At 38.4% G+C, this 23,892-nt stretch overlaps 4 protein-coding genes across 5 annotated transcripts; 2 read left to right on the top strand and 2 right to left on the bottom strand.

Moving 5' to 3' along the window:
- The first annotated feature begins 49 nt into the window (after window positions 1-49).
- Window positions 50-1,887, top strand: LOC123317431 (innexin inx2-like). Its single transcript, XM_044903964.1, has 4 exons — window positions 50-349; window positions 424-657; window positions 723-859; window positions 925-1,887. Exons 1-4 carry the CDS (start codon window positions 97-99, stop codon window positions 1,441-1,443), a joined length of 1,143 nt encoding a protein of 380 aa, XP_044759899.1. The 5' UTR covers window positions 50-96; the 3' UTR covers window positions 1,444-1,887.
- LOC123317430 (protein penguin) lies at window positions 1,883-4,379 on the bottom strand. The gene is made up of 6 exons (XM_044903963.1): window positions 3,684-4,379; window positions 3,082-3,621; window positions 2,843-3,019; window positions 2,534-2,765; window positions 2,264-2,481; window positions 1,883-2,147 (listed from the first exon to the last, which is right to left on the bottom strand). The coding sequence occupies exons 1-6, from the start codon at window positions 4,293-4,295 to the stop codon at window positions 1,977-1,979; spliced, it is 1,950 nt and encodes a 649-aa protein (XP_044759898.1). The 5' UTR covers window positions 4,296-4,379; the 3' UTR covers window positions 1,883-1,976.
- Window positions 4,380-4,570: 191 nt separating this feature from the next.
- Window positions 4,571-7,173, bottom strand: LOC123317509 (putative inorganic phosphate cotransporter). The gene is made up of 9 exons (XM_044904079.1): window positions 6,882-7,173; window positions 6,427-6,632; window positions 6,136-6,372; window positions 5,980-6,067; window positions 5,665-5,879; window positions 5,442-5,603; window positions 5,258-5,390; window positions 4,955-5,196; window positions 4,571-4,893 (listed from the first exon to the last, which is right to left on the bottom strand). Exons 1-9 carry the CDS (start codon window positions 6,982-6,984, stop codon window positions 4,756-4,758), a joined length of 1,524 nt encoding a protein of 507 aa, XP_044760014.1. The 5' UTR covers window positions 6,985-7,173; the 3' UTR covers window positions 4,571-4,755.
- Window positions 7,174-7,413: 240 nt separating this feature from the next.
- Window positions 7,414-23,619, top strand: LOC123316634 (uncharacterized protein CG7065-like). 2 transcript variants are annotated; one of them, XM_044902812.1, is made up of 14 exons: window positions 7,414-7,587; window positions 7,919-8,037; window positions 9,227-9,553; window positions 9,644-9,814; window positions 9,871-10,147; window positions 10,203-10,416; window positions 10,475-10,744; window positions 10,954-11,206; window positions 13,018-13,544; window positions 15,732-16,099; window positions 16,154-16,413; window positions 18,205-19,027; window positions 21,089-21,436; window positions 22,718-23,619. In XM_044902812.1, exons 2-14 carry the CDS (start codon window positions 7,969-7,971, stop codon window positions 23,380-23,382), a joined length of 4,572 nt encoding a protein of 1,523 aa, XP_044758747.1. In that variant the 5' UTR covers window positions 7,414-7,587; window positions 7,919-7,968; the 3' UTR covers window positions 23,383-23,619. The 2 variants fall into 2 exon arrangements, with proteins under 2 accessions (XP_044758747.1, XP_044758748.1); XM_044902813.1 differs by lacking the exon at window positions 7,919-8,037.
- Window positions 23,620-23,892: the final 273 nt, after the last annotated feature.

The raw sequence follows: 23,892 nt of genomic DNA, 5'->3' as shown, positions 1-23,892 counted from the left end.
ATTCATTTTTTGTTTCTTGCTTTGTTTAGCACTTCCAGTCGTCGTTAGTGCCTAGTGCGTTCGGAACTTTTGTGTTTTTTCGGAAGCTCAATCAACATGATTGATTTCATATATTCAGTGAAATCTTTGATAAAGATAGATCAAATTCACACCGACAATAATGTGTTTAAATTACACTATAAATTCACTGTTATAATGTTGATAATATTCTCGATACTTCTTACCAGTAAGCAATATTTTGGTGAACCTATAAGCTGTAATGTGGGATCCAGTGAATCGGGAATGAAAGAAATTATAGAACTATTTTGTTGGATACATGGAACTTATATTGTGAGCACCAGTTTAAATGGTTAGTTTCTTTATCTTCATATCTTTCTTGATTAATGGAAGTGAGTGTCATTATAATGAAACCTATTTCTCTAGATACTCTTATGCCAGGGCTCTCAAATGAATACGACTACACACATTGGGATAGGCACATAACTCATTATGTTAAGAATAGTCTTCATATAAATAGTTCCTCCCACATTATTTGGCAAAAATACTACCAATGGGTTTGTATAATCTTTTGTTTTCAAGCCCTTTTGTTCTACATCCCACGGTACATTTGGAAAACTTGGGAAGGTGGTAGAATCAAATTGCTGGTAGATGACTTACGTAAGTTACCCTTTTTATAAGGCAAATATTCGAATATTAGTGTATAATCGAATGTTTTTACTTAGGAGGCCCTCTGGTTACTCCTACATGGAATGTTGAGGCCAAGAACAAACTAGTGAGATACCTGTTGAATGGAAGAAACTCGCACACTTTATATGCATGTCGTTTTACCGTTTGTGAAATAATCAATCTAGCAAATGTGGTAAGACTGCTTTTATATTCTATTATGCTGGGTAGAGGGAAAATTTATTGATTTTCTTTCTCTAGATATTTCAAATTTATTTTATGGATTGGTTCCTGAACGGTAGGTTTTCCATTTACGGCATAGCGATGAGCAGTTTTCACAACTTCAGTCCAATGGACCAAGTTTTTCCAAAGATCACGAAATGCAAATATTTCAACTACGGTCCTAGCGGAACCACTCAAAACATCGACTCTTTATGCATCCTACCCCTGAACGTGCTCAATGAAAAACTCTTCCTCATCCTGTGGTTCTGGCTGTACATTCTAACAGCCCTCACCGTTATTGGTTTGATATACAGGATGTGCATTATTTGCTCTCCCGGCATACGGGCTTTTCTGTTGGTCGGACACAGCCGTTATGTTGGACGAAAACAAGCAATGATCATCATCAGGGAATTGTCCTATGGCGATTTTTTTGTTCTGCATAATATCGGAAGCAACGTTAACCCCATTATATTTCAGGAATTGATCGAAGGTATTTTCGAGTACATGAAAAATAACAAACGGATTTATAAAGCTCATGGCGGTTTAATAGATATGTAAAAGATCACTTTCAATTAGAGTTTCTCATTTTCATTTTTTCTTGAGAGTTGATGACTGTTTTTCGTTTATTTGCTTCCTCTTACAAATCAAATATATATGTTTATTTTTAGAATTATTTATTGATAAGTATTGTTGTTAAAAAGTGGATGTTTTTTTTCAGTTAGTTCTTCTCCATGTGTTGATTTGTTATTCTTTCAGTAACTTTTACTGATAGTTGAATCTCTTTTATGTTTTCCAATTTTTATCACTATTTGTAGTGATCAAATTTACTCATTTCTTCCATAAATGTAAGACTGTTGATCATCAAGCACTGTGATGTTAGAATATAAGAATAATTTCTATTTTTGTAAGTTATATAAGAATTTTGTACCTTTATATACTTCCAATTTTTCTTATGTTTATTTACACTGATAATATAGTGTTAAAAAAAACTAACTGCTGAAATTTCTGGATTTTATTAAACAATTTTCGAGCTCACAATATATACAGCCATGTGATTAAAATTATTCTTTTCGTTACATTGAAATGGCCGATCATTTCAATTTCTTCAACAAAATTTTCGCCCCTGTGCTATTTAATTTACTGAGTTTTTCCTTGAAGGACAATAATTTATTTTTGAGGATTTCCTGCGTATCTTCTGAATTGTTCTCGAAAACTGACACCAAGAGGAAACATCCTCTGTTGAGCTGAATCCAGGATTCGATCTGGAAAATGAAAAATATTGAATATCTCTCTGCTCGCAGTTGAATAAACTTATAAATCTTTATGAGGATCTGTTACTGCCTAAAAATTTGAAGAGGAAGAATTCTATCATACTTACAACTTCATCGGTGAGAGATTTTGAAAGTGAAGCTCCAAAAGTAGGTAAGTCCTTCTCGATATTATTTTTATCGTGTTGGGCAATTTTTTTCAACACCAAATGCAAACCCGGATGTTCAATTCCTCTAATTTCTTTATCATTTTCTTTGATTTTCCAATCGATATCCGTGATTACTTTTACCAAGTTTTCGAAGGTATGCTCAACCTCCTTTCCACAAGCTAAATGAAAAAAATTAGGTTCACGAATAAACTTGCTTGAAATTATTCTTACCGGTCTTGATGATGCCTAACATTTCATAGGCAAGTTTGGAATCGGATAACCAGACTTCGGGCTCCGTTGTGATCAAGTTCAGCAAGGTTGAACTAGAATGCGTCAACACTTCTTTCCTTCTTATATCTACGGGTTTTTTGCTGGTTGAACTTTCCCTTCCAGCTGTTAATTCTTTGATGAACTGTGGATGGAAATATGAGGGATCCTCTGGAACTACAAGCCATAACAATACCTAAAATTGAAGAAAATAAACATTTTGAACTGATCACGTATTAAGCTATGTCTGAACTTTCAGGTCATTTCACTCACCTTCCTACCCCATTCGTTCACGGATAGATCTTTAGCATTTTTGAGAATCTCACTAATGATAATTTTATTCAAGAGAACAGTGTCATCAGCAGCATCTAAAATTGTTATTATAGTGCAATGTCCATATTCGTGCTTGCATAATTCGACCAAATGCTCTTTGAGTGTCTTCATAATAACCTATCAAATAACAAACAGAAAAATTAAATCAAATAGATTAATTACTATAAAAATTACTCTACCTTTCTATCCTTGTTGGTACCATGCCATATACACTGCATAGCAGCCCTAGATCCATCTTTACTATTGCTTATTACCACAATATGTTGTGATAACTGCGATATCATCTCAGATCTATCCTCTTCACTACACTCAATGAGAAATTGATAGAGAACAGTCTGAACCAAGCCTGAATCTAACAGACTTTTATTCAAAATTCTTGATAAGTTTGATTTTGTGGCGCTTAACGCTGCATTTTTGATAGAAGGACTTGATTCAAAAACATCTTTCAAACACTTAATTTTATCATCCTTTGAGTTTTTGTACATGTCACCGTAGAATTCTTGAGCTAGGTGATATTTTTGTTGGGGAGTAGCCCATGTCGTGTAGGCATATTCTAAATATGAAGCACTAATAGCATGACTGGCCAATTTTACTGCATGTCCATAAAAAGAATTTATTATTTGGGCTCTAATTTCAGATGTTCCATATTTTAACAACCTTTTTACACAAAAAACACCGTATTTCGATTGCATCATTGCGGGAATTGATCCAACTAATTCCTGTAATATCAAATCATGACCAATTTCAGAATAGATTTAATATTAAAACCAAAATTACTCACCTTGGCGATTTCTTGTCTTATCAATACAGAAGAATATTTTAAGAGCCACTGCACAATTCTGGCTGTATCATGGGCCAGTACAAATTTGGGATAATTGCCGTCTTTTTTGAGTAAACCGTGTAGTTCATTGACCAATTTATTCCTCTCAAATTCTCCATCTTTAAGCGTTTTCCTCCTTAGAATTTCACCCAGTTTTTTAGCTTGTGTTACAACATCGAAATTAGTCTTGGCTTGTTTCCTCTTCAATTTCAATTCCTTTTTCTGCTTCTTGAATAAACCCCAATCTTCTGGTTTCTCGTCAATTTTTGCTTTCTTATTATTATCGCCTTTAGAACCATTCACTTTTTTCTCTTTGGTACTATCTGGTTGTTTGGTATTTCCCTTGGCAGTTTTCAAGGGGATTTTGTTCTCAGTTTTTTCAGTAGCTTCAGTTCCTTTCTTCTTTATATTTGCCTTTCCGGTCTTTTTAGCGACCACTTTTGTCGTAACGTGTTTCTTTAGCTTTTTCTCCACATGTTCTTTCTTCTGTTCAGTGGATTTTGTTTTCGAAACGACTTTCTGCTTTTTAGGTTTCGAATCTTCCGAATCATCGAAGGATCGTTTTACACCCATTTTTTTTTAGTAATCTTCAGTATTTATTATAAAATTCTCAACATACTATTTTCACTCCACCACACTTCAAAACAGTTTCATAACCTATGATTTTATAACCTATATCAGACCATAGAAAACTCACAGAATACATTTTCCCAAGTTTTTCTTTTCTCGATAGACCTAATGTGAGACACAGAATGCAAAGAATCTGTGGTGTGAGATCAAGATCACATTGAAAATGATTGGTTCCTTTTGATAAAAAGGTGATTCGAAAACAATAAATTGTATTTCAATTTTGTTTGAGAAAATTATCATATATTTCATACAAAAAATACTGGAGAATCATTTCTCTCCCATACATATAATATAGTTGAGATATCACATAAAACTTAATCCAACAAATAATATCTACAATAGTATAAAGATCTTCCGTTAAATTGATTTAAAAATCAACAAGCACAGCTGAATAGAGTGCATGTCAGTTAACATTACTTAATCTTCGTGATCTTGACCATGGTTGTTCTCTGGCACTGGCAAAGGCAATATAAAATAAGTTCGCACCAATATTGATGCCAGCGGCTAAATAAAAGACAATCTGCCATTGTCCCAAAGTATCCTGAAAAAATACAATTTGGATGTCATGAAAAAATCCACGATTTGAAACTCTTGTTTCTTACCCGATCCTCTATTATCAACCCTATAACGTAAGGAGCCAAAAATCCACACATATTCGCTGCCGCATTGGTAATCCCATACATGGTTCCTGCGTACTTCGGACTGAGTGCGATGTGATTCATTTGATTTCCTGCATAATTAGCGCCAGCGAAGGCTCCCGGAATAGCTAACAGGAGCTGTGTATACAGTCTGTCACAGCCAACATATGCTACTCCTAATAGTCCTAGTGAGGGAATTATACTGCCTGAAAAACCCCACAATGATATTAGGTTTGCTTCAGACCTAACCAAAAATGAAAAACTCACCTATCGAATTAAATATTTTGTAGGACATCGACAGTGATAAGTATCCTTTCCTCAATAACCAGTCAGCGAATATACTGGCCAGAATACCAAACCACCAACTTGTTAGGTATGGTATTGCTGACAAGATGGAATTCTAGAATGTATCGATTATCAGAATATTTCACGAGATCACAGCAAGACTCACCTGTTGTATGTTGAAATGTAAAATTTGGCTCATGTACTTGGGGAGCTCTGTGAGTTGGGTGTAAAAGGCCCAAGAGTTTCCGCACATCGTAACCAAAATTGCCCATAAGGGGAGAGAGGTCATCATACTGCACCATGGTATGGGCGAATTGTCATCTTCATCCTATACAAAAACATTAGTTGCTTACAATCTGGCATGGTTTACTATGGAGATAATTAGTCACCTGAGGTCCTAAACTAGCTAAAATAAATGTTTTTTCTTTACTATCTATCCTAGGGTGTGTGCTTGGTGTGTCATAAATGAAATACATCCAGAAAATGAACCAGAACATCCCCAATATACCGAAGAGGTAAAAGGATAGGGGCCATCCACCCATATAATCTAACGAACATAACCATCCTGACAGAGGGAGCGATATTATAGTACCAAAGTTTGAACCTAAAAAAAAACAAGACATTTCGAAAAAATTTATAAGTCATAGAGTATAAAGACCACAAAAATGGTCTTGATAGACCATTTTAACCCAAGTAAATTATACCTGCATACACATAGGCAGCGAATCTACTTCTTTCCAAAGGTGGTATCCACCGAGCCAACATTGCATGCATTGAAGGGAACGTCACTCCCTAAAAAGATAGAACAATCCCAATAACAACTGTCTACAATATCTGTGAATTCTCTCATAAATTCTCACCTCCCCCATTCCCTCAAGAATCCTTACAAGTATGAAAAGTGTAAAATTTGTTCGCGCAGCAATTGGACTTAAAATTGTGAACAGTGAAGTGACCAACACTCCAACACCATAGACTAATTTTCCACCAAATACTTCTGCTAATCTTCCCCCAGGTATTTGTGTGCAAACGTATCCATAAAAAAAGGAACCTAATACTAATCCTTGGGTTTGCTCATTCCACACGAATTCTCCAGGTTTCTAGAAACCATATTGGAAGTAACAATATGTTGACAGGTGATTCATTTTACTCACATCTGGTATGGTAGAATTTGTGGTATTAGGTAACGGGCAATGTTCAAAAGTATTATTACTAATTGGTTCAGGAAAGGCTGTTTGATTAACCATAGCGACAATAGCTACAGATAAATTAACTCTCATAGCATAAACATTTGCAAAACCTAAAAATCCCAGTATGCCTAGGACATATCTTGCTTTGAAGACTTCATTTGTATCCTCAACTGAAATATTTAAGCAAACAAAATAAATATATGGAGAATAGTGGAGAAGTGACTCAGATAAATAACAGACTATGTTACCTTTTATCAAATTATGTTTTCGAATGAATAACTAATATCAATAAAAGATTTTACCAAAAGAACATTCTTTATCTGAGCCTCTTAGTTAAAAAAAAGTTGTTCGCAATAGCTGTCTGTCCACAGTAGTTTCATTTTCAATAGATACGAAATTTCCTTTGTATTATCATATACCTTGGGGTGGTATTATTTTAGTAAGCTCATCCTCATCCTCTTCTTCAGAGGTGTTATCACTATCACAGTCATAGTCGATTAAATCATCTACTGTAGTAGACATTTTAAGGAATTGTAGTTAACTAATTAAGAAGTTGGTTTAATGTCTGTGAATAATTATTAATCATCTAGTGGTGTAGGTTTTTCAAAAACAGAGCCAAGACTGTTAAGAGCCAATTTAAATGGAAAACAGTATTGTTTTTTTTATCTTTGATTGTTGATTGTTGTCATTCGTCATCCCACCATTTCCTCCTCCAATTACAATGAAGATCATAGACTTTTCATAATTTTACTCATAGACAAAGGAATTCTCTAGGATTTTACGTTTTTATTAATTTTTACTCGTTGCTTAACAATCGAAATTTATCCCAGCAAAAGATTGTGTTTAATTCAATGAAAACAACCAAAAAAAGTTCAAAGTCGTGCAAATTAACGCAATCGTCACCTCACTCATGCCTGTGGTTTTCTCTTTAACCTGAAAAGTTCTGTGGATTAGATCTGTCAGGTAGAAATAGAAAAGTGCCATTTCTGCTACTACTCGGAAAAATTATTGAACTAGTTTTCTCAATTGATTTTCCAGTTTTTCCACTGTTGATGTTGATGCGGAATACATATATTTATCGTTCTACTGAATAATGGTTTGCTACTCCTCAAATTTTTCTATGAGGTAAGTTGAAATTGTAGCCACCCTCTGATGTTGAGGACTGTTCTTCGGTCTATATAAGTCCTTTGAGTAAATACGCTATTTGTTTTCTAAATTCGTTTTTCTTTCTCAATGAAAAAACAAACCTCTTATATTGTGAGGAAGAATAAAGGAATAACTTTTCGTAGTATTAAGTTTGTATTATTCGGCGAAGTGTGATTATGGCGTTAAAAGCGAATTATTGAAACGAATCTAAAGGTAAGTTTGGTCACCGTAAGTTTCTGGTATCTAAGCAGAATCTTTGCAAGGGTCGTTTTCGATACATTTATCTAATTGTCTAATTGTGATTTCACAGGAATTAAAGATACCTACGATTTGTGTAAAGTGATAGTGATACAGTGAAAGATGGAACCTGCAGCACCAGGAACAGAGGACGATCCAGTTTGTAGTCAAGAATTCAGGCCGATTAAAAAGGTAAACGACATGTTTCATTTTACTGTTGTTGCTTTCATGATTTTACTTCATGTGAGTTTAAAAAGGTAAGTAATACTTGAGGAAGAACATTCGTTTTAAGTTTGCTACATTCAAATTTGACTGATTCTCTTGTATGGTATTCATTTCGATGTGTTTGATTCAAGAACTTACTTTATTTAGTGCTAGTTTATAGGGTAGGTAAGTTCAACGTCAAAGGTTCATGTATGTACCATTACTACCAACATTAAAACAAGATTTGATTGAAGATCTTCGATGAGCCAGCCTTTGGCAGCCAATAATGGTTCAAATATCTTGGCTGCCCATTGAGTGGTTAGCCTTATGCTTCCCTTTAGTTTTATTATATTGGTATCAAGATAATTTGATGGTACAGAGATGATTACGAATAAAAAATTCATTAAATTCGAATCTCTGAAGCCTAGTATGCGACAGCCATAACATAACATTTTCACGTTTACGTCTTGATAAATTTCGGACAGTGAATCTTCTAATTTTGAAGTTTCTATTCTGTATGTGGTTACAAACATTGATTATGAATAGTTTCCTCCAATTTGTCATCAGGAGTAGTGTTGGTGAAAAGTATTGTGAAAACAGGAAGGCTATTGACATAGGAATTTGCACAATATCATAATTTTGATATTGTCATACATTTTAAAGTTCCATGTACATGTTGGAATCAGATTATTACACGATTTGAGCCAAATTTGGTTCAACTCGATATTGAGAAACTTTTTTGGTGGTACAGTTATTCTTTTTGAGAAAAATGCAAAAGAAGGGTTGAAGGAAAACGTATTTTCACTCAGAAAAAACGGTCGTATAAGAGGATTCGTTGAATTCCTGAGGTAATAATGTATGTAGTTGTCTAGTGATACAACTTTAAATCCCGTTGAACTACTTACAATAGAGTAACTGAAAGAAGAGACAGTGTGTTTATTGCATCATTGTCATAATCTTAGATTATTTCTGTTGGTTATGTCAACTCCTTGATTTACGACTCGCAATCTGTTTTTGGACAGTTCAATTTATTTTTGTGTTATTTTCGTTTCTTTTCTGCAGCCGGACAGAAACATAAGCCTGGATTTGAGCCAAATTGATACTTTATTACGTAATAATTACAACTGCCTCATTTCATAATCATAATTATTTTCACTGATGGTTTTTGTTGACGCAGGACACTCCAGAGGAACAAGCTCTGTCGAAAAAAGCCATTTTACCTAACGGACAATATGGTAACATTTTCCTACTGGAATATATACAGGGAGCGCAACATTGGTACTGTAAGGTCTGCGACCGACCAGTCTTGGGTAGGGTTTTCAATCATGAAATCGGCAAGAGACATTTGGCTAGACTGAAGCTGGGCAACAACGATATTCATGACGACGACGATGACGAGGACAGGAACGACTCAGGCTCGGCCATTGGGATGGTTGTGGCTCCCGGTGAACCTTTACCTCCGGGTTTCGAAGGGGAAGTGGAAGAAACCAAGACTCTCATTCAGGTAGGGGAGCTGAGGACCAATATTTAAGAAGATTGGCTGTACTCAATAAACAAGGAAAGTTCGTTGCTAGTCTAGTTTGTATATTTGCAGGATCGTTTGGATAAGTTCAACGTGGGCCCTTTGGTAGGTCTCGAATACCTCTTGGAGCTTCTGGATTACGATCCCTCGAAAGAACCCACCTACATGTGTATTTTATGCCATAAGAAGGGAGATCCCCGGACGATTCTGACACATTTGGCCAGTTACAATCATCAAGTGGCGGTAAAAATAGGAATTTTCGTAAATCTTGGGCTCGTTTTTATTTCTTCGGATTTCAGTACTTGCAGAAGCACTTTCCGACCGCCTATCGTCACATAGCGCCCTACATGATCAAGGTTTACAAGAGAAACTGGCAGGCGGGACTGCAGAAGATTGCCGACGCCATAGAATCCACCTTTGGACGTTTGAAACCCATCCAAGTGGAGGCAGGGAAGTTTAACAAAGATTCGATGTACTACGTGGAGTTGGTGGCCAAGGGGAAACATTTCAGCGAGTTGTCAGGGCAGACCTTTGAGAACGTAGTCACCAAGGAAGAATTGACCAAAGTATACGAAGGTGAGTGTATATATCGACTATTTTTCATTATTTGAATTGGTGTTCTTTTCGTCAGAGCCAAAAAAACCTGCACAACAGGCCCTAAACAAACCGGCTAAGCGAAAAAGCCCCTCACCGCCTGTTGTGGCCAAACCGATGAAGCGACCGAAGGCCCAAGTTGAGAACGTACCGAAGAGGAGGTCTCTTTCTCCCGTTTCCGACGTTTCCAGCAGTGATTTGGAGGATTTTGATGTAAAGAGCCCAGTTAAACCCTCCAGAACCAACGAGAGGTGAGGATAGATTGTGCCATTTTCTCCCACTTGAAATATATCGTGAAATGTTTTTTAGTTTTAGGAAAGGTAGACCGGGAGTCAACAGCAACAGTTCCTTCTCGAGAAAAGAGGGTGCGATGCCCTGGCAGAAGTCGAGTTATAGGAGGGATAGGCCGATATCGGTTAGTGAGAGGAGCAGGGATGAAAAAGCGGAGAAAATGGAAGAGTTCAAGAGGTTGGCTAAAGCTATCGACAATCAGATGGAGCTGGTTCTGAAGAAGCACAAGGAGAATCCGGAGAAACATCCTAAATACAATGATGAATGGAAAAAATTCTGGAATGCAAGGTAGGGTAGATCTCAGAACTCTGGAAATGCTTAAAAAGACAGGCTTTCATCTGGCACTTGGTCAAATAAGAGCGAAATCTGTTTATCGTGACACTTTCTCTAGGTTATTCACTCTGACTGTTGATTTTTGCCAGTATGAGTCCTTTTATTTTATTGTCATATCTAACTTTTACCATATTATCAAATGTTATGATCTCTGCATCGCTAAGGTACAAGGAATTGCAAGCGGAAGGTAAGAACGCAGCCACCCACGATTTCAAGCCGGAGTGGATAGAATACTGGAACAAGCGCATATTGGAGTTGCATCAGGAGGAGGTGATATCCAGCAAGGCTGCGCTGAGGAAGAGGTTGGGCTTGGAGGAACCCGCCCCCATCTCCTTCAAGATCGGTGAAAGGAGAAAACCGGTTAGTTCTGGTAGCAAACCGGTTCCCACCGCTGCTCAACCCGACAATGATCCAGAGGTGAGTCTGATTTCTCGTTTTTTTTAAATAAGAGACTGCGAAGGATGAATTCATCGAAATAGGTTATTTCACCAACAATTATTGTCTATACAGGGTGAATTATGTCGCGACAGGGATGTTTTCAGAGAAAATGCCGGAACAGGTCAATTTTCATTCGGAGGGGGGCATGTTTTGAGCAGAATTGTAAGCCGAAATCTCCTCAACCTTAGGTGTAGGGGCTATCACCCCTAAATTCTTAATGGGGAATAGGGGGTGAGATTTACCTCAATTGAAAGATCACTTGTCCCTCTACACGAATACTATGGTTTGCAAATTTTTATTGATTCCTTGAAGTAGTTACAGGAGGTGACAATTTGAAAACTTGCCAGGCCTGTTATGTCTCGACAGGGATATTTTTAGAGAGAAAGCCGGAACAGGTCAATTTTTGAAGGGTGGGAACAAATTTTGAGCAAAATTGTAAGCCGAAATCTCCTCAACCCTAGGTATAGGGGCTATCACCCCTAAATTCTTAATAGGGAATAATTGTTGAGCTAAACCTCAATTGGAAGACAATATGTCCCTCAACATAATACTATTGTCTTCCAATTGAGGTATAGCTCACCCTCTATTCCCTATTGAGAATTTAGGGGTGACAACTCCTACACCTAAGATTGAGGAGATTTTGGCTAACAATTCTGCTAGAAACCTGTCCCCCTCCAAATAAAAATTGACCTGTTCCGGCATTTTCCCTGAAAACATCCTTGTTGAGACATAATTGGCCTTGCAAGTTTTCAAATGTCAGCCCCTGTAAGTATTTCAAGGACTCAATAAAAATTTGCAAACCATAGTATTCATGTGGAGGGACAAGTGATCTTCCAATTGAGGTATAGGCTCACCCCCTATTCCCTATTGAGAATTTAGGGGTGATAGCTCCTACATGTAGGGTTGAGGTGATTTCAGCTCAAAATTATGCTCAAAATATGTCCCCCTAAATTGATCTGTTGGCATTTTCCCTGAAGTCATCCTTGTCGTGACATAATTGGACTGGCAAGTGTATGAAATATTCAAGATGGCTGAGCTTCAACCCCTAGAATTTCGACAAAATTTCGTTAAATTTAAGTACGGGACTGTGGAAGGTGGCTTAGGCATCGAAAAATCAAAATATAACTTAAGTATATGGCTTGACCATGAACGGTTTAGGACAACCGAGTCTATTAGATTAGTTGCATCAGGTCACTTGAAAAAATTGTTGCGTCGTGCGATTTGGGGCAAAAACATTTTAGAGAATTGAGACGGTTCATTGAAAGTGCTTATGTTGGCAAAGTGCTCTTATTGTATTTCATGTATCGGATTGCATCTAGCAGTGTGGTCAAAGTTATCAATATTAACAACTGGTTTTATAAGTTTTCCTTCATAAAACGGCCCCTTATTATCACGTTCACCCTCAGATTAGTTCAATAACGAAGCTATCATGAATTTCGAGCCTGATTCGATAAAATTTGGGCTTCTTTTCTTAAGAAACGGAACGAAACATTTCAATATGAAAATTTGATAGTTCTGAAAAGAACTGATCATAAAAAACCAATGAAATAAGTATATAATATATAAAAAGAGTATAACCGACGAGAATCTATCGAAAACAGCCAAAACCAAAGTTCATCGAGTTAACCTAACTCTTCGACCGAAACAAAAGGATTTAAATAAATCGCTAGCGCGCCGGCAACGTGGCACAGTGTTGCTAACATAAACCGTCAGAAATCGCTCGTTTTTTGACGAATTCCAAGGCGATCACTGTCGGCATGACTGATCCGCTTTTTCCGATGCCTTTTCAGGTGATAGTCATCGACGATAACGATGACGACAACGTCGGCAGGGGTAGAAAACGCCCCGGATCCCCGTTCAGAAGGAAAGACAGGTCCCCGCAGTTCCGCAGACGCTCCCCGCCCAACATCAAGGACTCCCCGCCCTCCCGCCGCAGGGGCTCCCCCTCCCCCATCCCCTCCTACCGTCGCAAGGACTCCCCGCCCCCGCGACGCAGGGAATCTCCCCCGCCCCGTCGCAAGGAGTCACCGCTGTCGCGTCGTAGGGACTCCCCGATCTCCCGCAGACCCTCGCCCCCATCCCTGAGGATCAGGGACTCGCCCAAGAGGCAGATGTCGCCGCTGTCGCGCAGGAAGAGCTCCCCCTCCTTCCACAGGGCGCCGTCGCCGCCCCTGAAGATCAAGGAGGACAAGATACCGCCGTCCCCGATGAGGGACAGGTCGCCGAGACGTGACAAGTTCGAGAGGTTGAGGGATAGGTCGGAGGAGAGGTCCAGGTCGAGGGGCAAGTCGCGCGAGATCAGCTGGGAGAGAGAGAGGTAAGTGAGGATCGTGAAATCCACGAGATTATCTTCAAACGCACCCAATACTTGCAAAGATTATAGAGTAGAAAGATAGGAAACGCCCTCATATCGCTAGTACTAAAAACCGACTACATTTTGGCCAGTGAAAACACATTTGACAATGAGATGGCGCTGAAAACGTATTATCAATACAGAAAAACTGTTTCATAACAGTTTTCTGTTTTATAATTGAGGGTCGCGAAATTCGAATTCTATTCCTTGTATTGAATTTCAATATTGACCTTGTTGAGACCAGAAAACAAACGTCCTGAGCGACAAAACAAAAGGATGGTTTTGTTTTGCGACCAGGATGTCTGAACATTGTTTGGAATCGATTGGTTTCAATGAAATATGCTGTGTTGGATGTGATGAATTTTTATTTGCAATCTATAAAAAATTTACAAAAATTTTAAATTATGGACAACGAATAGAGCTTTGACTAGGATAGAAGAGTACATGGTTATCTGCTATAGGTACGTCAAAGGTGTTTTTTCTGTCGAAACGTTTTGAATTAATAAACTGAGTTGAATTTGTACAATTTATATCAGAAATTGATATGAACCAATATTCAATTTACCGTCAAAGGATATACATTTCCGTTACTTACATATTATTTACAAAATTTTCAGAACCACAATTGAAAAAACCTTACAGAGGTATATAAGACCTGTATTCAAGGCCGTCAGTATAATTTCTTCATGCTTTTTTATGATTTCTTCATGGTATGGTCTCTATGACACAATATACGAATTGATTGATGAATGAACAAAACACTCACAGAAGATTTCACATAAAACTTTGACTTTCCAAACGACAATTTGACAGTCACCCGATTCTCAAATCGAAATCCATGAAACTTTCGCATTTCTGAATATATTGAAGGGAATTGAGAATCTTTGAATGGTCGTATAAAAGTCATAATTTCCTCTAAATGAGCCCTTCATGTAAGGGATGCTTCCTGCATACAACAATTTACGTGGATGAACAGTTTTCAATCGACTTGCAGTAAAATGTTCATTGCACATGGTGTAGTCAGTAGTGTTTGCAGGCCTTTACGCCCTGAAAATTTTATCCACTTCGTAGCACTGAAAATGAAAATCAATGAATGACCGAGTCACATGTTACCAGTTTTAATTTAATACTCACATTCCCATTTTTCTTAGTAAAATTCGTTTTATTTTATCCACAGTTCTTCACCATACAATAATTTTCGAACGATATTCTGAGGTTTTCGCCAAGAAATTAGACAAAAATTTCAATAATCAGCAACTAGAACGGGCCTGAAAAACAAAAGGCGATACGAGGTTGTCCATGGATACGAGAACCAAAACATTCAAAACCCGTTTGATAAAAATGGCCATATGACTCTGACATCTCGCAAAATTTCATATGTCCCTCGAATTAAAATTTTAACCAGTCTTAGACCCGTTTGCACCAAACGCACTTAGTGTTAAGTGTCCCTTAAAATGAACCCTTAACTTAAATTACGTTGCACCAACTGTTAAGTGACATTTAAATGGCTAAAGCTAGCCTTAAATTTAAGCGCTCCTGTAATGACCACTTAGGTATTTAAGGGCGGGATTCTAACCTAAAATAATTTGTTGAACTCATAAACTGGCTGCAGAACTGCTGTGGTTTTTCTAATAACGTCAAGTACCTTTTATTCGACAATCCATTTCATTATCCATAATAATGCTAATTCAGCAACAAAAAGTTGTCACTCTTTGATAATAATATAATAGTTTACTTGACACTGACTGACAGGACAATAAAGTTAGGTTAATGAAATGACAAGGATCATCGGCAACCGGCCAACCAATGAAAAGGCTTTGTTAGACTAGAATGAAGTTGCACCGAAATAAAAAACTGAAATATCACTACATATAAAAACTTAAGGGCCCCTTACTTAAGATTCTGTTAAGCCACAGTCGTGCAACTGACAATAAAATTAAACGTCCATTAACTTTAAACTACGCTTAGTTAAGTACTCATTTTAGGGGGGATTGATGCAAACGGGCCTTAGGGCCTTAAAAACACATTTGAAACACAGATGGCGCTCACATCACTTCAGTCGCTTCGTTTCCTATCTTTCTACTCTATAATCTTTGCTACGTTGTCCACGAGCCAGTGTCTCCTTGTCGAAGAAAACCGTCTGATTTTCAGGGAAAGACGAAGGGACTACGACGAGAAACATTGGGACAGGGCGTACAGGCCCAGAGACCCTTGGGAGCTGGAGCATCACTATCCCATCGATCCGTACGCCCCTCCCAAGGTACTCAGGGACGTGACTAGGAAGCCCGTCACCGTTCCCCACATGGACGAGCCCGAAGACGACGGCGAAGTGAACATAGTCGCCGTATTGAGACTGCTGACCGCCCTCGAGGAGAAGTTGGGTTCTTTGGGGCCCAAGGTGATCGACCTGTTGGGCCAGGCCCTGGCGATGGAGAAGAAGGTGGCCAACAGCTCGGAGGAGCTCCTGGATAGCGAGATGAACTGCGTGCTGTTCGAGACCGTCAAGGAAAAACTCAAAGGTGATAGAAATCTGTTACAAGAGGTATTCTTTGTAACTCGTTGAGTTTTTACAGGTCAACTTCAGGCTGGTTTGGTGGATTGGATCCAGGAGAAGGCCTTTAAGAACGCCATCAAGAAAACCGCCAGTCTTATCCACATAGCCAGCGAACGGAAGAAGCAAAAGGAACAAGAACTACCGAAAAAACCGGTGGTGGTACCGGGGATCGGAAAAGTGGACAAGGGTAAAATCGCCAGGCAGATCGCAAACGCCCTTATAGCTCAGGGTAAAACGGACGTCACTCAGGATGAGCTGGAAGAACTCATAAACGCGGTGGTGAGTTGAACGGATTAAAAACAATTAATATCCACTCGAATCAACGGGATTTTAACAGTTGGCCATGGAAATTTGACACATTTCACTCTGTATAGTACGAAAATGTGAGGTTATGACGCTTGTCAAAACATTTTTGGGTTTTAAATCAACGCGATGTTGCCCGTTCTACGTAAAAGTTTCTGTAATTACGTATTTTATCACAATGTCGAATCTCTTCGGAAAATATGTGACGAACATAATTGAAGTGTATACAAACTGATTGAAGGCATACCAAATCCAGTTATTTGTATGGAAAATACAAGAGATCGGTATAATATCATAATATGCACTAGCTTGAGAAGAGTTAATGTTCGTTATCTTCTTTGGCTAAAGTTTGAATACGTTACATCAGTTGTAGATTTCAAAAATATTAACCTGAAGATGAAATGCATATGATGGAGGGGTTGGGAATGGGTATCTCCCAAAGAAATTAACAGATAATTACAAGAATGTTAAATTCTTCAACAAAAATCATCTTGCATCAATGTAAGTAAAAGGAATTAAAGGAAGTTTCAAATTGGGATGAACTTTACCTTTGAACAAAAATTTCACATGAATAAACAATTAACAGGACAACTGGCGCGTATTTGTGGCTGTTCATCTTAATACATTGATATAATAATAATAATTAGGTATTTATTGGTACCTTAAGGCATTTACAATGTACAGGACAAGTCAAATGAAAAATAGAAAAATCTATTTTTGGGAACTTATTCTACGATGACATTCATCGAAAATCCTGTAGTAAACTTTTCGCATTAATTCACTCGAACATAAAATTCTCAAATGCCACCACTTTTTTGGGTCTCTCAATAGGAGGAAATTCTTTGTCATCCTCTTCATTCACAATCTTTCTGCTTGTGGAAATATTCAGCTGAAATATAAGTCGTTTAGATTCAGATTAAACATTATATAAATTATCTTACATTGAATATGTTCGCTACACTCTGACGTATTTGGATTTTAGAATATCAGGGTATAACTATTTGAATGAGCGGACCAGAATTCCAAATAGCACTCTTTTTTTCAATCACTTTCGGTATTTTCGTAATAAAAATTGATATTAGTTGTGGCAACGGCGCTATGACATTAACGACATTTCATGAGTGCCTACCTTATTCCGTTCTAGTTACAAAAACTTGAGAAAGCTGCTAATTGTTTATTTATGTGGAATTTTGGTTTTAAGGTGAAGTTCTTCTTGACTTGAAACTTCCTTTAATTCCTTTTACTCTATTGATGCAAGATAATTTTTGTTGAAGAATTTAACATTCTTGTAATTATCTGTTAATTCCTTTGGGAGATACCCATTCCCAACCACTGCATCATATGCATTTCATCTTCGGGTTAATATTTTTTAAATTTACAACTGATGTAACGTATCCAAACTTTAGCCAGAGAAGATAACGAACATTAACTCTCCTCAAGCTAGTGCATATTATGATATCATACTGATCTCTTGTATTTTCCATGCAAATAACTGGATTTGGTATGCCTTCAATCAGTTTGTATAAAATTCAATTATGTTCGTCACATATTTTCCGAAGAGATTCGACATTGTGATAAAATACGTAATAACAGAAACTTTTACGTAGAACGGGCAACATAGCGTTGATTCAAAACCCAAAAATGTTTTGACAAGCGTCATAACCCCACATTTTCGTACTATACAGAGTGAAATGTGTAAAATTTCCATGGCCAACCGACTGCTAAAATAAAAGTGAATGGAGTATATAGAATGATGTTAAATTTCAGGTTGGTATCGCCGAAGCTCAGAAAAACAGCACCGAAACTTTAACAACCGCGAGTTTCCTAGAGAAGCTGGCCAATTCTCATTCGACGACCGTGGAAAAGACAGAGCCTAAAGTCGAAACCAAACCGGTTGAAAGAGAAGAGAACGAACAGCCCGTCGAAAAGTTGGACGAGGACCACGAGGCCTCCAGCAGTTCCCAGGATAAAACCGTGATAAACATGGAGGGGCTGTCGGATTCGGACCTGGAAACGTTGCTGCAGAACTTCAAGGACCTCTCCAACGACGAACAATTGGGGTTGATAAATTACCTGAAGAAGCTGGAGGCGAAAGAGCCTGAGAGGGTGGAGAAACTGAGGAAATTCGTGAACCTGACCGAGAATCTCGAGGAAAAAACCGATAACGAAAGGTACAGTCCGTTCCTGGCCAAGATCGAAGAATCCTCTGGGAAAACCGAGGAACCGGAAAGTATCGTTGAGAAGAGCAAGGAGGAAGATAATTCGGGTTTCGTCGATATAGACTCGGAGGACGAATATTCGTTCGAGGACGTTGCCAAAGCTGTGTCGCAGAAGGTGAAGGAGAGCGAAAAAGAGCAGAAGAGGAAAGAGGATAAGAATCTGGACGATGCTAAGGCGTTCATTACTTCGTTGATGAGTTCGTTGAACAAGAACATTACGAATTCTACGGCTAGTACTACCAGTTCGCCCAGCATTACGACACCCAACAAGAACATGTCGGATAAGATTAACGTTATTTCCAATCTGCCTGTCAGTTCGGCAGATATTGCCAAATCTCTCAGTGGGATCACGATGAGCGTGTCGAGTCTAGGTGAGTAAAAGTTCCTGTAATTGCGGTTGACAAAGAACTATTTATTACATACGTACATTTTGACCTTAAGAATCTACCGTTGAAATGTCTGTACGAGTCAAGAACTCACCCTGTATACACTTTTCACTATATCACGTCTTTCGTAAACTGAAAGATAGGCAACTCTGTATCCTTGTGGTTTCAACACACTCTCTACTGACACCGCCTTGACCTGGGAATCATCAAACCTCAACCTGGTATCATAACCAAAGTGGGACATTTTTTTTATGGTTTTTCAACAGCCTGTATCTTTTGAACCTTGCCGATTCGAAAAAAATGGTAAAGAAAAGTGTTTCTTTTGCCCTCAAGAATCTACTGTTAAAATACACTGGGCAAAAAAATTAACGCACATTATGGAAATCTCAAATTTATTCTACAACCAAAGGTGTTCTCAATGATAATTATTTTTATCAGAATTATGCATGCATATGTTATCCACTTTCGACGGTTGTCTTCAATACAGATGTTTTTTCCCAGCAGGAATAAAAAAAGATGATATTATCAGATTTTGAATGTATTGGCTCCATTCTAAAATCAGTTGTTCTCGATCAATTCTAGTGATCAATAGTTTTTCTTTCGTTTGATTTTCAACACTCGATCGCTATGCGAAACACGCAATTTGACCCAAGAGGAATGTGCCCAAGCGGTAGTTTTGCGAGAGGAAGGGTGGACATACAAAAGAATTGCAGAAAGGTTTGGAGTTTCCCATACAAGTGTGTCCAGAATGTTGCAGCGATTCAGGGAGACAGGTATGAATGTCCGAAGACCAGGACAGGGTAGACCACGGGTAACAACTGCCATTCAAGAACGTTACCTGAGAGTTTCTTCGTTGAGACAACGGTTTGCAACCGTTCGCCTCCTTCAAATTCAGCTTGAGCAAACTCATGAGGTGCAAATTAGCACTCAGACAATAAGAAATCGCCTCAGAGAATATGATTTAAGGCCTCGTGTCGCTACAAGAGGCCCAGCTCTTACCCCAGCCCATCGAAGGGCGCGTTTGGATTTTGCGAGAGAGCATATCCATTGGGAAGAGGCCGATTGGGAAAGAGTTCTCTTCACAGATGAGTCTAGATTCTGCCTCTACCATTGTGATCGACGTTCCCTTGTATACAGACATCCACATGAAAGATATGCTCAGTGCAATTTCCTGAATACTACTGGTTTCGGGGGAGGATCGATTATGGTATGGGGTGGAATATCTTTGACTGCTCGCACAGACCTAGTGATCGTTTATAATGCTGATAAGTATATAAGGAACATGCTTGAAGAGCATGTAGTTCCATTTGCCCCATACATTGGTGAAAATTTCATTTTTATGGACGATAATGCCAGACCCCATCGTGTGCGCATCGTTCAGGAGTACCTTGAAGTGATTGAAGTCTCTCGAATGGAATGGCCAGCAAGAAGTCCAGATCTCAATCCGATTGAGCAAGTTCGGGACATCCTCAATAGAAGGCTGAGAAGTTCAGAAAATCATCCAGCTACTCTTTATGACTTAGGAATCCAACTCGGAGAAATCTGGGAAGGATTAGATCAGAACATTCTAAGATCACTCATTTTGAGTATGAACCGTCGTTGCCGAGCTGTAATTAACGCAAGGGGTGGAAATACCAAATATTAAATCACTTATCAGCATTTCAGTATTTTGAAAATTGTTCATTTCTCTTCTTTCACATAAGATTCGGTGAAATCCTGAATTTTTCTTCCATTTATTGTGTCTTGTTTCGTTCAAAACCTTCCCGAGAGAACCTAAAAAAGTTATAAAGTCAATGTAGAGTTAACTTTCATTAAAATGGAGATTTTCAGAATGTGCGTTAATTTTTTTGCGCAGTGTATTTGTGGAACATTTTATTATGGTTTTTCAACAGCCTGTATTTTTTGAACCTTGCCGATTCGAAAAAAATGGTACAGAAAAAAGTGTTTCTTTTGTGACTTCAAGAATCTACTGTTAAAATATTTGTACGAGTCAAAAACTCACCCTGTATAGAGCTGTTTTCGCAGTATACACTCCGATTGTTTCAGGAAACATCCTCGGCAATGTCCAAAGCATGGCGAACAGCAAGATCCAGGCGGAACGGCTGATCCAGGAGCCGAAGCCCATCAATCAGATCCCAGCGTCCGTACCCCCAACCAATGTACCATCGGTACCGCCAAGTTTCGCGAGGAACTCCTACAACGAGTTCGACATCGCGAGTCAGAGGGACGTCAGGAATCCCGCGGAGTACAATCCTCAGGGATTCGCGAAAGGTCGTCCCAACAAGAACTACGACGAGTTCAACATCGGTCCGATACCGCGTGACGTGAAAGACGACGTCAGAGAGTCTAGGATGCAGGGAGCGTTGAGCGGTAGAGGGCCAGAGAAACCGCCAGGTAAGCTCCTTTGATTGGCCATCAGGCCATCAGTGAAATTCCGCGAAAATTACATCAGATAGTATTAGCCAGATGATACTAAAAGAGCCTAAGAAGCTTTAAAACCTTTTTAACATCAAGTTTTCATGTTTGGGGGAAAAAAAACCTGTAGTACATTCACTTTTTTAAAAGCAGTCGGTTGGCTTTGGAATTTTGACATATGTAGGATGAAAATGTGAGGTTATGAAGTTTGTTGAAACGTTTTTATCTCAACCAGTCCATCTTCCTAGGAAAGGACTGCTCCATGGTGCGTCCTTTTTAACAGAAGGTAAAACTGGTTAAAATAAGGCGTTTCACCAAAAATAACCTATAGTCCTTTCAAGAATTATTGACATCCCAATAGGCCTTGAAAGTCCAGACGCAGCTTAATATGTGGTTACAAAATTTATTCAATAATTTCTATAGTTTCAATCACAGAACTGGAATATATAGATATAACCTAGAATAATATTTGAAAAGAAGAAATATTGAAATTCTGAACATATTAATCAGCATTCAAAATTGATAGAATTATTTTTTCAATTTGTAAGATTGCATTAACAACATAAAAAGCAGTACAAAATTCAAATAATCGTCGGTCAGTGCATAGATTCACATATATAGTCCATTCAAGAATGATTGACATCTCGAGTGGCTATGGAAAATCAAATTTAAGTTGGTAATGGTCTCAGAGTTAAGATTTTGTGTTGCGGAATTCAGGTTGGTATTGTGATTAAACATTGATCTATTGACCTATTATATGTGAATCTATGCACTGACCAACAATAATTTGAATTTTGTATTGCTGTTTGTTTTCTCAATTTAATCGCACAGATTGAAAACATATTTGTTTCAATTTTGAAAGCGGATTTAAATGCTCTGAATTTGATTATTTCTTCTTTTCAAATATTTTTCTAGGTTATATTTATATATTCCGTTTCTGTGATTGAAACTACAGAAAGTATTGAAGATCTTTTGTGATCAGATATTAAGCTGCGTCTGGACTTTCAATACCTACTAGGATGTCAATCATTTTTGAATGGATTATAGATTACTGTCTATTCAAAATACCAACCTAAATTCCGCAACACAAAATCTCAAATACAGGGTTATTACCAACTTAAATTCAATTTTCCATAGCCACCCGAGATGTCAATCATTCTTGAATGTACTATGTATATGCAAAACTTTCAAAATGACAAAATACATCACTCAGTACAAATCCATCAACAAATGCTTCAATTATAAATCATTCTATTCAAGGTTTCAAAGACATGCCGCCATCTTCAAATTCACCCTACTTAGACAGACCTCACCAATCAGACGTAAATTCGCCGTACTCTCACATGCAAGGCGCACCCCTGAGAGGCAATACAATTAGGGACAGGCCTCTGGACAGGCCCTCCATGCAGCCTGTGGACAGGCCGGCCTTGCAGCCTCTGGACAGACCCATGGAGAGGCCTTCCATGCAGCCTCTCTCCGGCAAGTATCCCCAGAGGGGTGGCCCCTTCCCCGGCAAGTTGAGGCCCGCGGGTAACAATTTCGAGCCCAGCGCAGGACGAGGTGATTTCGGACCAAGGGACGACTACAGGGGAGGAATGTCGGACTTTAGGGGTGGTATGGGTAATTTCAGGGGTATGACGACTGATTACAGGGCGGGACCGGACGAATATGGACCGGACGATTACAGAGAGGAACAAACGACTTACAGAGGAAAAGATTACAGAGATATGAGGGGGCCACAAGGTAATATTCCGGGACCGGTTGACGAAATGAGGCCGAAGGGAAACAACTTCGCCTATTCCGGTGGGGGCCAGGCTTTCAAGGGCGGCAATTTCAGTAATGCCAATCGCCCGAACAACTTTGCACCTGCGCCACCTAGGTATCCCGGAAGCAGCAATTACAACAGTCCTTTCAGCAGATGGTGATTCCGTAATCGTCAAGATCGATTTGACGAGTTTTTATTCATTTGATGTTACAGTGCACAGCGTTACTTCAGATGTGATAAGTTGTATTTTGAAATGAGAAAATGTTAATTTTCCGAAGGACACTTTTTGTTTGAAGTATATCAATTGTTTTGAAAACGAGTGAGCCAGATATTATCATCCTTGTTCGATTATTTTAATGAACTGTAAATGGGTGTGATAAAGTTCAGTTGACATTTGCTTTTGTCGTCTTAATTTCCTACTCTTGCATTCATATTCCATCAATCAGTTGTGAAATGTGAAGTTCAAAACTGCATGTTAATTACTGTACAAACCTTGTTTCCATTCTCATCAGAATAATATTTTTTAGGATAAAGAATGATGTATAATAAACGCAAAAAAGAATATATTTGCCAAATTTATTTACAAAATGGATCTTGATTGGTTTTTGAATGATCTAACCATAGAGTCTGTGAATCTAACTAATCTAGTTTGTCTATGATCTAACCAAAG

This window comes from Coccinella septempunctata, chromosome 7, assembly GCF_907165205.1.
Source record: "Coccinella septempunctata chromosome 7, icCocSept1.1, whole genome shotgun sequence".
Lineage (NCBI taxonomy): Eukaryota > Metazoa > Arthropoda > Insecta > Coleoptera > Coccinellidae > Coccinella > Coccinella septempunctata.
The sequence above is the reverse complement of the archived record's forward strand: the minus strand, read 5'-3'. Positions and strand labels throughout refer to the sequence as shown.

Excerpts from the sequence above, each read along its gene's own strand:
- LOC123317430 (XM_044903963.1), bottom strand. The coding sequence starts at position 4,295 with ATGGGTGTAAAACGATCCTTCGATGATTCGGAAGATTCGAAACCTAAA. Across the intron at positions 3,020-3,081 it reads GTACCAACAAGGATAGAAAG|GTTATTATGAAGACACTCAA; the intron begins GTAGAGTAATTT and ends GTTATTTGATAG. Across the intron at positions 2,148-2,263 it reads AATCTCTCACCGATGAAGTT|ATCGAATCCTGGATTCAGCT; the intron begins GTAAGTATGATA and ends TTCATTTTCCAG.
- LOC123317509 (XM_044904079.1), bottom strand. The coding sequence starts at position 6,984 with ATGTCTACTACAGTAGATGATTTAATCGACTATGACTGTGATAGTGAT. Across the intron at positions 6,068-6,135 it reads TTCTTGAGGGAATGGGGGAG|GGAGTGACGTTCCCTTCAAT; the intron begins GTGAGAATTTAT and ends CTATCTTTTTAG. Across the intron at positions 4,894-4,954 it reads GGTTGATAATAGAGGATCGG|GATACTTTGGGACAATGGCA; the intron begins GTAAGAAACAAG and ends GTATTTTTTCAG.
- LOC123317431 (XM_044903964.1), top strand. The coding sequence starts at position 97 with ATGATTGATTTCATATATTCAGTGAAATCTTTGATAAAGATAGATCAA. Across the intron at positions 658-722 it reads ATTGCTGGTAGATGACTTAC|GAGGCCCTCTGGTTACTCCT; the intron begins GTAAGTTACCCT and ends GTTTTTACTTAG. Across the intron at positions 860-924 it reads TAATCAATCTAGCAAATGTG|ATATTTCAAATTTATTTTAT; the intron begins GTAAGACTGCTT and ends TTCTTTCTCTAG.
- LOC123316634 (XM_044902812.1), top strand. The coding sequence starts at position 7,969 with ATGGAACCTGCAGCACCAGGAACAGAGGACGATCCAGTTTGTAGTCAA. Across the intron at positions 9,815-9,870 it reads GTTACAATCATCAAGTGGCG|TACTTGCAGAAGCACTTTCC; the intron begins GTAAAAATAGGA and ends TTCGGATTTCAG. Across the intron at positions 21,437-22,717 it reads AGGGCCAGAGAAACCGCCAG|GTTTCAAAGACATGCCGCCA; the intron begins GTAAGCTCCTTT and ends ATTCTATTCAAG.